At 37.8% G+C, this 15,226-nt stretch overlaps 1 protein-coding gene across 4 annotated transcripts in view; it reads left to right on the forward strand.

Annotated features, from left to right (window-relative positions):
• bahcc1a (BAH domain and coiled-coil containing 1a) overlaps positions 1-15,226 on the forward strand; it is a 132,838-nt gene that overhangs the window by 107,449 nt on the left and 10,163 nt on the right. For all 4 annotated transcript variants that reach the window (XM_077230656.1, XM_077230658.1, XM_077230657.1 and 1 more), the window contains 9 exons: positions 831-992; positions 1,876-2,108; positions 4,302-4,382; positions 4,562-4,694; positions 6,376-6,493; positions 9,203-9,278; positions 13,069-13,177; positions 13,759-13,869; positions 14,918-15,040. In XM_077230656.1, the coding sequence (XP_077086771.1) occupies positions 831-992; positions 1,876-2,108; positions 4,302-4,382; positions 4,562-4,694; positions 6,376-6,493; positions 9,203-9,278; positions 13,069-13,177; positions 13,759-13,869; positions 14,918-15,040 (1,146 nt within the window). The remainder of the gene's footprint in view (positions 1-830; positions 993-1,875; positions 2,109-4,301; positions 4,383-4,561; positions 4,695-6,375; positions 6,494-9,202; positions 9,279-13,068; positions 13,178-13,758; positions 13,870-14,917; positions 15,041-15,226) is intronic.

Consider the following 15,226-nt stretch of genomic DNA (forward strand, 5'->3'; position numbering starts at 1 on the left):
TGTTTTCAACTCCCTCGAGTGGACAAGCTCGAAATGTTTTACACCCCGTTTACACCTGTGGTTAGCGTCGTCCACTTGTGATCCGATTGACCAAAACGCATCTTAATACCGGGTATAAACAGAGCCTTAGTGAAGCTTTCAAATGTTTCACAATTATTCAACACAGTTTGTGTGTCAATATCTGTCTCTCTTTCTCTCTCACACAAATGCCGTTGATCTCTTGAATATTTCTTAATTGAGTGCATGTGCCCTTAGAGGCAGTGAGAAAAGATTGTTGTGTGTGTGTGTGTACATGGGAGTGGGGGCATTTATGTGTGTGTTAGTCTCATACTTTTTGTCCGGTCTACTTTGCATGTTGGTCAGACAATCTCTTCCTGGACCAAGCTAACAAATAAATCTTAATGTGTGATTTATATGAAATAGTTAATATCGCAATAATAGACAAGCATGGGAAAAAATAGATTTGCGAACAGTTACATAAATTTTCTGAAATTGCAGGAAAATGTGTGCAGACTTTTAGAAATTTCTGTCAGTAAATGTTTTAAATACTAATTACTTTTCTGATGTAAATCCAGCAGAATATGAAGTTGTTCGCATGGATGTCTAGTTTACTTGCTACTTAAGCGCCCAGAAAATCTGACTGCAACACTATAACTCCTTATTTCATATGGTGTACAAATGTTTGCACAGGAAGATTTCCAAATTAGATCAAGATGATTTTGTACTGCAACCATTCCTTTATAGTGATTCCAATATATTATGTTTGGATATTTATAAATATTAAAGTCAGATGTGAACAGCCACACTGAAATGCCCTGTTCCCGGAACAGAGGGAGAGGAGGAGGAGGGCGGTTACGCCAGCGAGGAGGGCCGCGAGATCAAGGTTTCGGCGTTGAGGGATCTCTCGGTCACAGGCCCGTCCCCTTTCTCTGTGGTCAAACTGGAAGCCAATCAGAAGGCGAAGATCAAGCGGGAACGACAAGAACTTTACGGTAAAGGCCGTCAAAAAGCACAGTGATGGACACAACTCAGCTATGTTTTTGGTTTCACTTTATTTTGATAAACACATTATATAACTATAGTGTATAGTTATACTATAAGTAGCATTGCATCTACATGTCTACTAACTCTCATTGGAGTATTAGTAGAGTATTAGTAGACTGGTAGGCTTAGGGTTAGAATGAGCTGACATGTAGTTTCTTATAGTCAATACAATGTCTTTTGGGGGAGCTTAACAATAAAGAGTTAGCAGATATTAAGCGGAGAGTTTACTAATACTCTAATGAGAGATAGTTGACATGTAGTTGCAAAGTCAAGCCCCGTTTCCATCGAAATTTCCAGGGACAATTTGTCACAGTAACTTTTTTCGCGCCAGACCTGGCAAATTAGTCCGGTGATGTAGGATTACGGTTCCCGCTGGATTTCATCCTCTGAGTTTAAGCTTAAGCTTAATGTCATCGGTCCATCAGTCGTATTTTTTAATCAACTCCATTGTTGATTCGAACTGTTAGTGCACGCACTGCAACAGATTTTAAAAAATGGTGGTTGAAATAAAATGCTGCGTGGAGTCGTCAGCCAATCAAAATGCGGCATGAGCTCAACCAATCGGCATGTTCAGCGCCCGAGTCCCACCGCTGAAAGTTCCTGAGCTTAGAAAAAAGCATTACCTCACGAGCAGGGACTTTTGTGAGGGGGAAATAGTTACCCAGAACTTCATCTAGACCCTTAACACACCGAGTCCCAGCCCAAAGTTCCTGCGGTGGAAACGTGGCTTTACTTCCAGTCGACAGAACCTTCAAAAGGGACCATCGAAATAAAGTGTTACTGTGTTTTTTTTAAAATTCTAACTCTTTCTATTTGGTGAAACCCGTTCAGGATCTCAGTTTCATGCCGTAACAGAAGGGGACGTGAAGGTGAAGCGACGGGCCCCCTGCAGACCCGTCCCGGGCCCCAAACCCCTCGGGGTCAGGAGGAGGCCAGGGAGACCCAGGCTGCAGGACAAGCACTGGCCAGGGCACTACAGGAAGACCAGCGGCCTTCTCTCGTTTCCCAGCAGCAGCGAGAGGTTGAAGAGAGCCACTAGGAAGAGCTCCATGCTCAGAGCCACGGTGAGCGCTCACAACTATAGTTCTCACAGTGTTTGCACACTTACTCGTCTCTCAGATCTTCAGCTCGTTTAAACAAACATGCATGCCACTCTCTCCACGGGGATGGATGGTAATTCGCGTTGTCACAATATATATTGTGATACAAAATGCAACAATATGTATGGTGGATAGTGAGAAAATGTAGTGTGTTTAGTATCAAAAATAAAAATTACTGTTTGATTACAGTGTCAGTAGTACTACATTAAACTGCTATTTATATAATGTTGAATATAATGTATAATAATGCAATATTTGTGGGTCCTGATAATGCCAAATGTTACCAGTAAAAAGTGGCCAACGTTATTTTAAATATATCTAGTCAGTGAAAGAGTGTGAGCATATTCGTCTAAAATAATTCGGTGTTTCCAGCTTCATAATCATGAATATGTTTATTCTGGCGTCTCTATCGTCCTGTGCTTTGGGTTTCCAGCAACAAGTCCAAGCTTATTCATTTACACACACAATGTAACACCAAATGTAGCATTTTAATCAACAGTTTATTTTTTGTCAACCTTTTACCATATGTCTTGGAGTATCGCAATAATATTGTATCGTGGGTTCTCAGTTTCGATGATATGTATCGAATCGTGACATGAGTAATAGAATGTAATAGAGTAGTAGATAATATTTGTATACAGAGATACACACATATACATGTAAGGGTTTGACCTTCAATAACTTAAAGGGATAGTTCACCCAAAAGTGAAATTTATCCACATACATTTTCTTCTTACAGACGCACACAGTAGCCAGGATATTTTTTAATATACTGTATTTCCGATTGTGTTTGTCTGAAAGAAGAATGTCATGTACACATAGGATGGCTTGAGTAAATCATGGGATAATTTTCATTTTTGGGTGAACGATCCCTTTAATAATTTGTGGTTAGCAGTGCCACGAAATACCAAGACGGTACACCACTTAGAAGTGGAATTGCGATTATATTACTCATTTTGAGTGGTCTAGTTTTACTTCTGTAATACTGCACTAAGTGGAATTGATTAGAGCTATTTTTAATTTCTAGTTATTTTTTATTCTTTTATTTTTTTTAACAATGCAAACCACTGCTGCAGTTGTAATGGAAACCAGTGAAGTTGTTAAGATAAGACCTATGGTTATTAATTGATAGGAGCCATAAACTTTTTTAGTTTGTTTACTTTATTTTGTAATGATTTTTTTTTTTTAAAAACTTTATTTTACAGTGTCCTTGTTACACGTTGCATTCAGTAACTGACTGTAGTAATAAATGATATAAATGATGCATAATTACATGCAACTAAGCTTAAAACAAAAGTATATGTAGTTAAATAATATTACTCGGTACTTATAGTAACTGTAGTAATAACTGTAAATTATGCATAATTATATGCAACTAAGGTTAAAACAAAAGTACATGTAGTTAAACAATATTACTCGGTACTTAAATGTGTAATTGCACTGTAACATGGAAACTTTAAATAAAGTGTAGCCAAAAAAACTTTAAAGAACAGTTTAGATTCAGGCATTTTATTTCTTAATGCATTGCAGAGATATTCAATTGTCAAGCATATAAATTCAATTGATTTTAATAACTTTAAGGCACTTGAAATATGCGCCTATCTCTAGGAAATGTATCACATCAGTAATAGGTCAGATAATCAAAATGAAGTGATTTGGAACCAGTTCAGGGGCACAAAAGACTAAATCAGGACATCTTTAGATTTAACATATTTTGTTTGCTACATATTTCATATACTTCCATTAATGTCATATTTCATCTACAGGTGAAACTCGAAAAATTTGGATATTGTGCAGAAGTTTGTGTATTTCAGTAATTCAAATTAAAAGGTGAAACTAATATATTTAGTATATATAACTATATACACATGCATGATTATACTTTTCAGAGGGCCGACATTTATGTATTTAAAATCCATTTTTTTTTATTGATTTCATGTAATATTCTAATTTTCGGAGATTTTGAATTTGATCATAATCATCAAAATTATAACTTTTGCACGATATTCAAATTTTTAATGTCATTTCATAGTTTTAAAGACTTGACTTTTTTCTGGGGAAAATATTGATTACAAAGAAGTGGGTGTTTTCAGACTTACCGCCTGGTTGCACACGATTGAACTCTGCGACTAATCTTTGAAGTTTTGGTTATCGCAGAGGAGAAGTTACTTGTCGACCGAGGCCCAGTCTGCAGACAGCGACGATAACAGCAGAACTCGCAGAACCAGGCTTCGAGAGGTAAACACACAAGCGTACACGCATTCACGATGGTTGGTACGTTTAACACTTGTCTTCTCTTGCTGAGTAAGAAGTATCTTCATGTAAAGCTGATGTTCACACGCTCTGACATGCGAGAAGAGTTTTTGCTGACCGTGGAGAATGTGTTTTCAGTACCTGTGTGTGTGTGTGTGTTTCAGTCGAAGGGTCGGGCGGTCAGCCGTCTGATGGAGAGCTTCGCAGCGGACGAGGGCTTCCACCTGGGAGAGGACAGCAGCTTCTCTGAGGAGGACGAGGAGAGAAACGCCTCGTCAAATGGCAGATTTGCTCAAGGTGTGAACAACTGTTTCACAAAACTTCCACTAAGAAATGGATAGTTGTGTTCAACTTAAAGGATTAGTAATGTCCTGATAATTTACTCTCCGCCACGTCACCCAAGATGTTTTTCTCTTTCTTTCTTCAGCCGAAAAGAAATGAAGGTTTTTGAAAGAACTTTCCTGGGTTTTTCTCCATAAAGTGACTGACTTCAATGCGGTCCAATGGGTTGAAGGTCCAAATGTGAGTTTCAGTGCAGCTTCAAAGTCTCGACACGATCCCAGACGAGGAATAAAGGTGATGATACACAGGGCAACTTTTTGAGCAATGTTGCTGGCCAATCTTGCCGAGCGATTGTTGCTTGGGCACTTTCCCATTGAAAATGGGCAATGAATTTCTATCTGGATAGTTTAGATTGGTTGTGTACCCTGTGTCTCATCTGGTTTGTCCGTTAACGGCAACATTGCCCAGCAGTCTTGCTCAAAAAGTTGCCCTGTGTATCATCACCTTAAAGGGACAATGTGTAGGAATTTCTCCCGTCTACTGGTGAAATTTTATTTTGCATTCAAACGAATTGTGCTCTCCAGCGCCTCGCTTTTTCAAATGCGTGTTGCATCTACGGTAGCTGTTATGTACCAAAAAGCTATGACAGGATGTCTTCTAATAGCACTTCGTCGAGTTTTCCTTCGGATGAACAGGTTTGTTATTTCAAACAAACTGCAACTTGACACAACGAACAAACGGATGTTTGATAGAATTGAAAGTTTCCAAAGGCAGAGAAGCGACCAAAAACAGCTTGTAATTTAGACCGTAACATTGACTTAACGTTGCCTGTTGAGAAGAAAGCAGGCGAGTTCAGCGTCTCTTTTGAAAGCTTTCTCCGGCATCAACTCTTGATGTGACAAGCGTCTCTCAAATCTTCTTGTCCGTTTCTGATGCTTTCAGTTACGTGACGCTGGCTCTGAACGAAAACGCGTTGTGGAAACGCGTTGGCCTAGTACTTTTTGTCCCTCTCTGCTATTATAGTTTTTCAAGATGGCGGAACGACATGGAAGCCTCCGTGGACCTACCCGTCACATGTATATAAAGATAATAAATTCTTCGTTTACGAGGATAAGTCAGATCATTGGCAGAGGTATTTGTACACCATTGAGGACATATTTATAAATAAAAATATTAATTTTAGATAATGAATTACCTAAAAAAACTACACATTGTCCCTTTAAGAGTCTCATCTAGACAAACCATCCACCATTTTATAAAATAAATACTTTTTAACCACAAATGCTCGTCTTGCACTAGCTTTGATGCGCCACACATTACGTAATCACGTTGATGCATGTAGTCACGCATGATGTAGGCGGAAGTACAGGCCGAGTGTTTACAAAGAGAACGTGCAAAGACTAAGTCAAGCGCCATTTACAAAAAAAATAAGAATAACTGTTTGGACCTTCAATGCGTTGAACCCCATTGAAGTCACTATATGGTTTTCCTCAAAAAAACGTATTTTCTTTTCGACTGAAGAAAGAAAGACAAGAACATCTTGGATGACGTGGGGGAGAGTAAATGAAATCCTAAAACTAAGACTGTGCGCTACAGTCGTTTCATCATAACTGGTGACAGGTGGTGTTTGCCGTGACATGAAGTCCTCGTTTGTCATGTAAAACTGTATTTTGAGTTTTATCTTTTCATCTTTCAGCTCCTCCGAACTGTATTCTGAGGAAAGAGCTTCTGACCGCTGGACTCAAGGTTCTGATCACCAAAGAGGATGAGCTACTGTATGCGGCCCGTGTGCAACCTTTGGAGTCGCCCGATGTGTACGTGTGTAACCTCACAAACACCCTTACGCCATATTTACTGGTTTTGAGCTGTTTTCAGACTTTTTTCATATTTGGATTTTGGAAGGAAATCTGTGGAATTCGCGCAATTGTTTTAACCATGATTAAATGGCACAAATTCATAAAATAATAAACCCCAGGCGGATCAGGACAAAGCAGAGGGCACTTGAAGGATCCTATATTAATTTATTTTGCATTAATAACTAGCATGATTGACTGTACATAATATCTTGCTTATTAAACGGCTACTTATAAAATAAATAAATGGACGTATTAAATTGAGGTTCAATTATTTATTTTATTTAACGCGTCTGTAACAGTATATTGGATGCGTGTATTAGCTCTTAAAGTGACAGCAGCCTGATAAACCTGCTGCTGTCTGTCATTAATGATAATCAAACAACAAATGACAAAGGAAAATCACTCACTGATCTTGACTGAATAACTTAAGTTGCTTTAATAAGGATTAAACTATATTTAATGTGTTTAAGGCTATGCAGTGTTATTTTACATTTGATTATTAATTTTTTTGGTGTAGGCTATTACTTCTATCTGAACATCACTGTTAGTACATCTTCCTGAAAAACTTAAATCTGCTTATTTAATTTGTATAACACTGTTGTATTTTTTGTCCTTTTTGTTTATAATTTGTTTCTTTATTCTTATTGTAGTTAGTTTTTGCTGAAGTATCATGAAATAAGACTTTGATCATATCGCCCACCAATAATTGTTGAATAATCATGATATCGACCAAAAATAATAGTGATTATGATTTTTGACATAATCGAGTAGCCCTACATAAAAAATAAAAAAAATACCACTATGAAAGGGATATTCCACTCCAAAATGAAAATTCGCTCATAATTTACGTTCATAATTTACGTTCATAATTGAACATGACTTTCTTTAGATGAACAGAAACAAAGATTTTAGGAAATGACTCCATCTCTGTGAGTCTATTTTATGCAAGTTTAAGGGTCCTCTAAAGTTGACACTTCAAAAACTACACACAGTGTCCAGTTGGTGAATCAATGTCTTCTGAAATGAAACTATGTGCATGAGAAAAATACGAATATTTAATACTTTTTAAACCATGCACCATCACTTCCAGCCAACTGTCATGCATGGCTTCATGAGAGCAGCGTTAGGCGTGATGTAAGAGCGTTGTGAAACTCGTGCAAAAACCACATTGTCGAAACCACAGAGGACCGTCACTTTTTGTACGTATCACAACGTATACATCAAGCGAGAATTCGTGAACCTGCGTTTGACAGTTAGCCAGAAGCGATATTTTCATATTTTTCTTACATAAACCTGTCGTTTCACTCTAGAAGACATTGACTCATCAACTGGGGTCGTATGGATTACTGTTGTGTTCACTTTGTGTGGTTTCTGAAGCATCAACTTGTGACGGTCCTGTCGACTGGAATCACAGATATAGATTACTTTTCTAATAAATCTCTGTTTGTGTTCCACAGATGAATGTCATATACATTTGGGATGGCATTATGGAGAGTGAACGATGACAGAATTATGATTTTTGGGTGAAGAATCCCTTTAACCATTAGATCCAAGTGTTCAACTCTGTGTTTCATACAAAAATGCCATTTTATGACTATTGTTTTGTACACTGTTGGATTATAAGATACTCAGATCAATATTTTGTGTCTAATTATTTAGTTATGTGGCAAGTAGCCGTGTAATAAGCGGGATAATGTTCATCGAGCCAGTTGTTATCTCAGAATAAACCCCCTTCAGGCTGATGGAAGACCTGATCCTGATCACCCTGTCAGGGTTTATTCTGAGATAACAACTGGCTCGATGAACATTATCCCGCTTATTACACGGCTACTTGCCACATAACTAAATAATTAGACACAAAATATTGATCTGAGTATCTTATAATCCAACAGTGTACAAAACAATAGTCATAAAATGGCATTTTTGTATGAAACAAGAGAGCGAGTCCACGATACTGGCATAATTAAATAACTGTACACAAAATATTGATTTGAGTTTTAATATTTTATTAGCTCACCAAAAGCAAAACTTCCACGAAGAATAACCGTTCCTAGCAGGCGTACAGCGCTGCTGACTTCAGTGACCGGATGAGCCTGTGTTTCTGTTTTCAGCGGTTGTTATCGGGGAATAACATATCGCTGGATGGCGCTATTGACCAATCAGAATCAAGTATTCCACAGAGCCGTGTGATAAAGTACAATATTTAACCAAGGAACATGTTAGGGGTGGGGAATGTGTAGTAAGTTACTCTGTGAATACTTGTGCACAGTATGTATCGCACATATCCTAAACTCCTGTTGTTGTTTTGATCAACGTTACTTCAATAGGATTATGCTCACTACCACAGTTAAATGAGCAGTTCTCATCTCCCACTAGTTTCCCACAGTCCTTAGTTGCTTGCACAAGTCAACATCACTTCCCTTAATCCCTGTGTTCAGCAGTAGAAGTGTTGCTGAAGAGAATCAGTCACAGCCAATGAAAGTGAGCTCTCCGTAGGAGTTTGACACGGACGGCCAAGCATTACACACAGCATTGAAAATAACTCTCTCTCTCTCTCTCTCTCTCTCTCTCTCTCTCTCTCTCTCTCTCTCTCTCTCTCTCTCTCTCTCTCTCTCTCTCTCTCCTCTCTTCTCTCTTCTCTCTCTCTCCCCTCTCTCCTCTCTCCAGCTACAGTATTGTTATCGACAGGGAGCGAGGAAACCGACCCAGAATCTACTCCCTGGAGCAGCTCTTGCAGGAAGCCGTGAGTTTCCCACTTACAGCAAACAAACCTGCCTACGCTTTGAGCTTTGGCCTCTCAGGACACACACACACATACACCACATCCTCCAAAATCCCCTCTTCCATTAAACAGCAACACAGAACAATATTCTCTTTCCTGAGATCCCTATACACAACACAATTTCCTGCAGTCCTGTTTCCAGCACACCTTTTGCTGCAGTTTTCTTCACACCACATCCACATCCACCCGTTCACACCTTCTCCACAGACATGACTGCACGTACATGTACACACACGAACAACACACAAGACACTTTACACAAATACGGTACACTTTGGTCACCTATTACTTTTTCTTGTTCTTAATAGCTTTATAGGGACAAATGCCATGTTTTTGATGATGCATGGATTATTCGATTTTATATCAAATGAAATGAACCTAGCATGAAAAGTAGCTAGATTTAAATACTTAAAATAATGCCCCAATTAATGTCCAACTGAAATTAAATTCATTGCAAGAAAACGGTCTAAATAACCTCATTCCATTTGTTCTTAATTTTTACAAGTATTGTTGTTAACTACATTCCTCAATCACTCTTGCTGCTTATTTATTGTAAGAAAAATAAATATTAAAAAAATTCTCTTTGAGAAAATGTATTACTAACGAAACCCCCTACTAATTTAATTTGTACTACGTTCACAACACTGTAAAAAAAGGTTTTCAACTTTAAGTGTTAGTGCTGCCTTAAAGTTTTAAGTTCAACTTAAATATCCAAGTTGTCACTTAGTACAACTTTACATTTCAAGTTGACTAAACTTAAAATTTTAAGGCAGCACAAACACCTACTTTTTAAAGTTGAAACAAGAAGTTATTTTACAATGAAACAGTTGTTACTCATTCTAGTATAGAGTTTTTCATTATTATCATTACATATTATCTTAATTTTTGTTTATTTCTAGACAATCACTCAAATCAAATTTAGGAGCAGGACTGCAACTATAGCAAACCTCATATAACCTTCACATGAAATACATTTGAGAGGGTGAAATCAATGTTTTCAGATGTTTAAGAATCTCCTTTTACTGAGCACTTGTTCTTTTACCCTGTTAATGATAAGTGAATCCTGTTTAAAATGGGTGAGGAGCATCTGTCACTATTTAGCAGCCAAAACACAGTCCAATCCACCTCCTCCAGGCGCCTGCACACACACATCTTTATTCAGTGAGCACTGGGTATTTACAGCACCTTCATATCTTTTTATCACAACATGAAATCCCACAGAAAACCTCTATAAAATGCCAGGAGGGCAAATTGACTTTTCCCTCAACAGCCACCAGTATAAGTGGCTGTACTCTCAGTGCATTTCAAATGCCATATTTTATAATTGTTGGTGAATATGCACATACAGAAAACTGATAGTTAAACTGTCTTCAGCATTTTTTGCGCCGTGAGCATTGCATTTTAACACTTTAAGGGCCTGATTTACTAGACAGGGCAAATTAGGGTGAGAACGCAATTTTAAAAAAGTGCCGTTGTGAGTGTGAAGTTCTTCTCGTGATCCACTGACTACACGCAAATCAAAGAACAGACACACAGTCGGATCATTTCCATAATGACCAACACAATCTACCATTTAGCGTCTGGTTTAAGACGTGCTTTTTTGGGCGGTAAATAATGGCGCAAACAACAGTAAATTGACGAGCGCAAACCTTCATTTAAATACTCTCCTCCCATAAATGTTGCGTCTGAAAGGGAAACTCCTACAAATGCATATGCAATAAGGTCAGCTGCAAAAATAACTAATTTTACCAATAACTAATGCTAATTTTCCACTGCGTGTCTTTAGTAAATCGTTAAAGATTTTTTTTTACGCCAAAGGAGGGTTTGCGTTGACGCAAACTGTTAGTCAATCTGGCACTAAAAGTTATAGTCCCTCAAAAATGAAAATGCTGTCATCGCTTATTGGGAAACCTGTTCGAAAACAGTTCTAGCCTATTTTATAGATGACCGGCGATAAGACTGAGTGTTAAAAACATGTTTCAGAAACTGGGTTCTGTCCCATTCAGCTTTGCTCCATCTAGATGTGTCTGAATGCATTGGCTGTTCTCCCAAATGTTAGTTTCACAGGTTATAACAACATTGTAGCTAATCTGAGCCAATGAAGTGTAATTATATAGTGTAAACCGCAGTGTGTTCTTGGCGTCTGTTCAGCTTTGCTTGTAACCTCTTTCCTTCTGGCTCGTGTGTTTGTGTTGGTAGAGATCAGTGGTGTTGACTCGCTTCTTTTCCACATTTCTAATAACATCTTGCACAAGGATCAGTGGCACTGACACAAAACATTGACTTAAATTGATAGTTACTGTCCTGAAACCTGATTAGACAATACAGTCTACCTGCCATGCTAACATGCACAATACAGTATTGGCACTTTGAATTTGAATTTATGATCAACATCATTTAGCAATCATGCGAGATATATATATATATATATATATATATATATATATATATATAAACACACACACACACACGTGTATATGTACTGTATGATGCAATAAACATGGTTCTTACAAAGTGCTTAAAATACTTTTAGGACTTTTTAAGTCCTGGAAAACCCTTGAAAAAAGCTGTATTTATGAAGAGGTACTTGAAAAGTGATTTACTTATTCAAATACAATATGAAATAGTTTAATTTTTTTCGAAAAAAAAACAATTATATCTTTTCACACAAAGTTAACACTGCTGCCCGTCTGATAACCCCCCATCAGGCCATTTCTGGACATGAAGTAATAACAATGATCAATAAAAGCCATTACTGTATTTAATATGTATTAATTTTAAGTAATATAAGAAGTTGCATTTTGGATACCTTATATCTGTAATATGAGTAAAAGAAATCCTTAAAAATAAAGATATTGTTTTATAAGTGCGATCTCTGATTGTAGTCCTTGAAAACCCAAAAAGTAGTGCTTTAAAAGTCCTTAATAGGCATAAAATTAGACAAACAAAAAAATGCCACATTTTTGTATTTACACGAAAAATCACTAGGCGTTCAGTAGATTTTTTTAAACTGAAAAAAAGGTTTGTTAAATAATAAGCCATTTTACTCTACATTGAGCTCTTCATCCGTAGTGTATTGTATCAACTCCACTCAAACATTACCTATTGTTACTGCTTCCTTCTAAATTGTTCATATTTCTATTTGCCACTCCACACACACACACACACACACACACACACACACACACACACACACACACACACACACACACACACACACTTGTGTTATCCAGCTGTTTCAGTGTGTAAACGGTCTACAGCAGCTGTCTCTAATTACACTGAACTTCCACTTTCCAGAGCGCTTCAATCCTCCATGTACCTTTGACACCAATCTCTCACACACACACACACACAAACACACACACACACACACACCCTTCCAGCTTCACATCCCATCAGTCAGATAGAGCCAGTTACCATAGCAACAGTAAATTAAAGAAACCTGAAAGGGGGTTTGAGCTGAATGGAGGGATCTGGGCGCTCTGTTAGACAGAGAAACGCTGCAAACCTGCAATCACAGCCGCACCATTCACACACTCCTCATTATTACTCAGCAAGTTTAGTGTTTACCGCACCTCCGCTTCCGTGGCTTTCAGCCCGAACACGCTGGCATGAGATAAGTGCCGCTTTCATAAGGCCTCACTGATTGACTTCTGTGTGTGTGTGTCATTTATCATCTTGGGAGTCCAAAACCACTTTCACTGGCATTGCCTGACAGAAGTTTGTTCCTGTGTGTGTTTGTGTGTGTTAGGTACTGGACGTACGCCCTGACACAGAGACTGTGCTAACAGAAGGGACTAGAGTGTGTGCTTACTGGAGTGAGCGCTCGCGTTGTCTTTACCCGGGATATGTGCGCAGGGGTGAGACACAGATACCATTTTTCCCTGTCCTTATAATCATCTCAAATGTATATATGTGACCCTGGACCACAAAACCAGTCACAAGTCACTGGTATATTTGTGGCAATAGAATTATAGATTTTTCTTTTATGTCAAAAATCAGGAGGATATTAACTAAAGATCATGTTCCAAGAAGATATTTTGTAAAGTTCCTACTGTAAATATATATATTTTTTTAAAAAAATTGTGAGTGGATGCAGCAATATCACAAACAAAAAAGGACAACTTTAAAGGCGATTTTCTCAATGTTTCGATTTTTTTGCTGCATCAGATTCTCATCCTCATCCTCCAGATTTTCTAATAGTTGTATCTCAGACAAATATTGTCCTATCAAAACAAACCATGTATCTGTGGAAAACTTATTTATTCAGCTTCCAGATGATATATAAATCTCAATTTCAAAAAATTGACCCATGTGACTGGTTTTATGGTCCAGGGTCACATATTATTTTGTTTCCTGATAACACATACCCATTCAAACAAAGGTTAAAGAAAGTACATTTGTGATTCAAGTACATTAAGTGTTTCTGCTGGTCTTCTAGGTGGTGATGAAGGTAAACCAGGTGGGGTTATGGTGGAGTTTGATGATGGAGACAGAGGATGGATCTCTCTCTCTAATATTCGCTTTCTTCCTCCCGGATATCAAATCCAATGTATGTCCCACTAATCAATCATTTGCTCTGTTTTAAAAACCTTTTCTAAAATCTTGTCTGCATAGGCAACATCCTGCAGAAAAGACAAACTTTTGTTTTGGGTGATGAAAAACTTCATCAGCAAAGTCAACCAGCTCCATCAAAGATACCATGCTTTCCTTTGTAGATACACTTCCCAGCCCCCAAAAAAGTCTCTGTTTGGATTAAAATTGGCAAATGCTTAAGAGTCTATGTTTGGATCATTATTGCAGTGATTATGTTTCTAGCATGTTATCTGTTTGGCAACAGTTTTTCTAAGCCTAATTGGTGGAGTTTGTAGCTTTTAATTTCTTAAACAACCATGTAGGAAGAACATCATGGCCATATTCCAGGATGACAATATTAAGATTCATCAGGCTCAGATTGAGAAAGAATGGTTGGAAGGAGCATGAAGAATCATTTTCACAAATCAATTGGCACCTTTGAGTCCAAACCTTAACAGAAATAAATGAAAATAAATGTTGTGATGTTATTTCCATCAAGAGGTGCATACATTTTTGGTCAATATCTTCTATTGACAATGCAAGAGTCCAGCACTCTGTAAAGTTTCCTCCAGCACATCCCAAAGGCTTTCAATGAATTTAATGTCCGATTCATGTGTGAAAAATATTCTTCATGCTCCTCAAAACCATTCTGTCACCAGTTGAACAGCACCAAACCACTTCTAAGTAGCAAAAATTTAACAAGTAATTGATTAAAAACAATTTAGTCAGCGTCCTTGTTAACGGACATTCACAAAAATAACACTTCTCATATAAATTGCACAAGAGATATGACTAAAACTCACATTTGATTCCAAAAGAGTGTGGCATTAATAAATACATGTTGCCTTAGGTTTTGGCCAAAACGTGGTATCTTAGAAGCTACCTACTTTCACCTGTGGTGCCTTAAAATGCTGTCTAGCTCAGAAACTAGTATTTGAAACAGCTTTTATTGTTGAATTTACATAAAAGTAACATAGCATTGTAACAAGATTCAAAAATAAAATGACACCTTTTGCTCTTTTTAGGCACTGAGTCGAGTCCTGTGCTTGTCCCTGAGGGACAGCTTGGCAAAAATATCTCCATGCAAGGAAGCAGGAAGGCAAGAACAGACAGATTCAAAGCTCAGGATAAGCCAGTCAGAAGACCAGGTATGGCTCTCAGCCTGTTCACTCTACAATAAACCACCAGAGAATATTTGACTCTATCGCTTTGCCTCAAATCCTAGTGATCTGCCTATCTATAGACAGCTTTCCAAATGTGCCTAAAATGCCCATAGAATGCTGTCTAAAGGCCCGTTCACACCAAGGACGATAACGATAAAGATAACGATAAAG

Source organism: Siphateles boraxobius, unplaced genomic scaffold (genome assembly GCF_051911475.1).
Source record: "Siphateles boraxobius isolate OS27281-9 unplaced genomic scaffold, OSU_SipBor_1 15, whole genome shotgun sequence".
In the NCBI taxonomy this organism is placed as follows: Eukaryota; Metazoa; Chordata; class Actinopteri; order Cypriniformes; family Leuciscidae; genus Siphateles; species Siphateles boraxobius.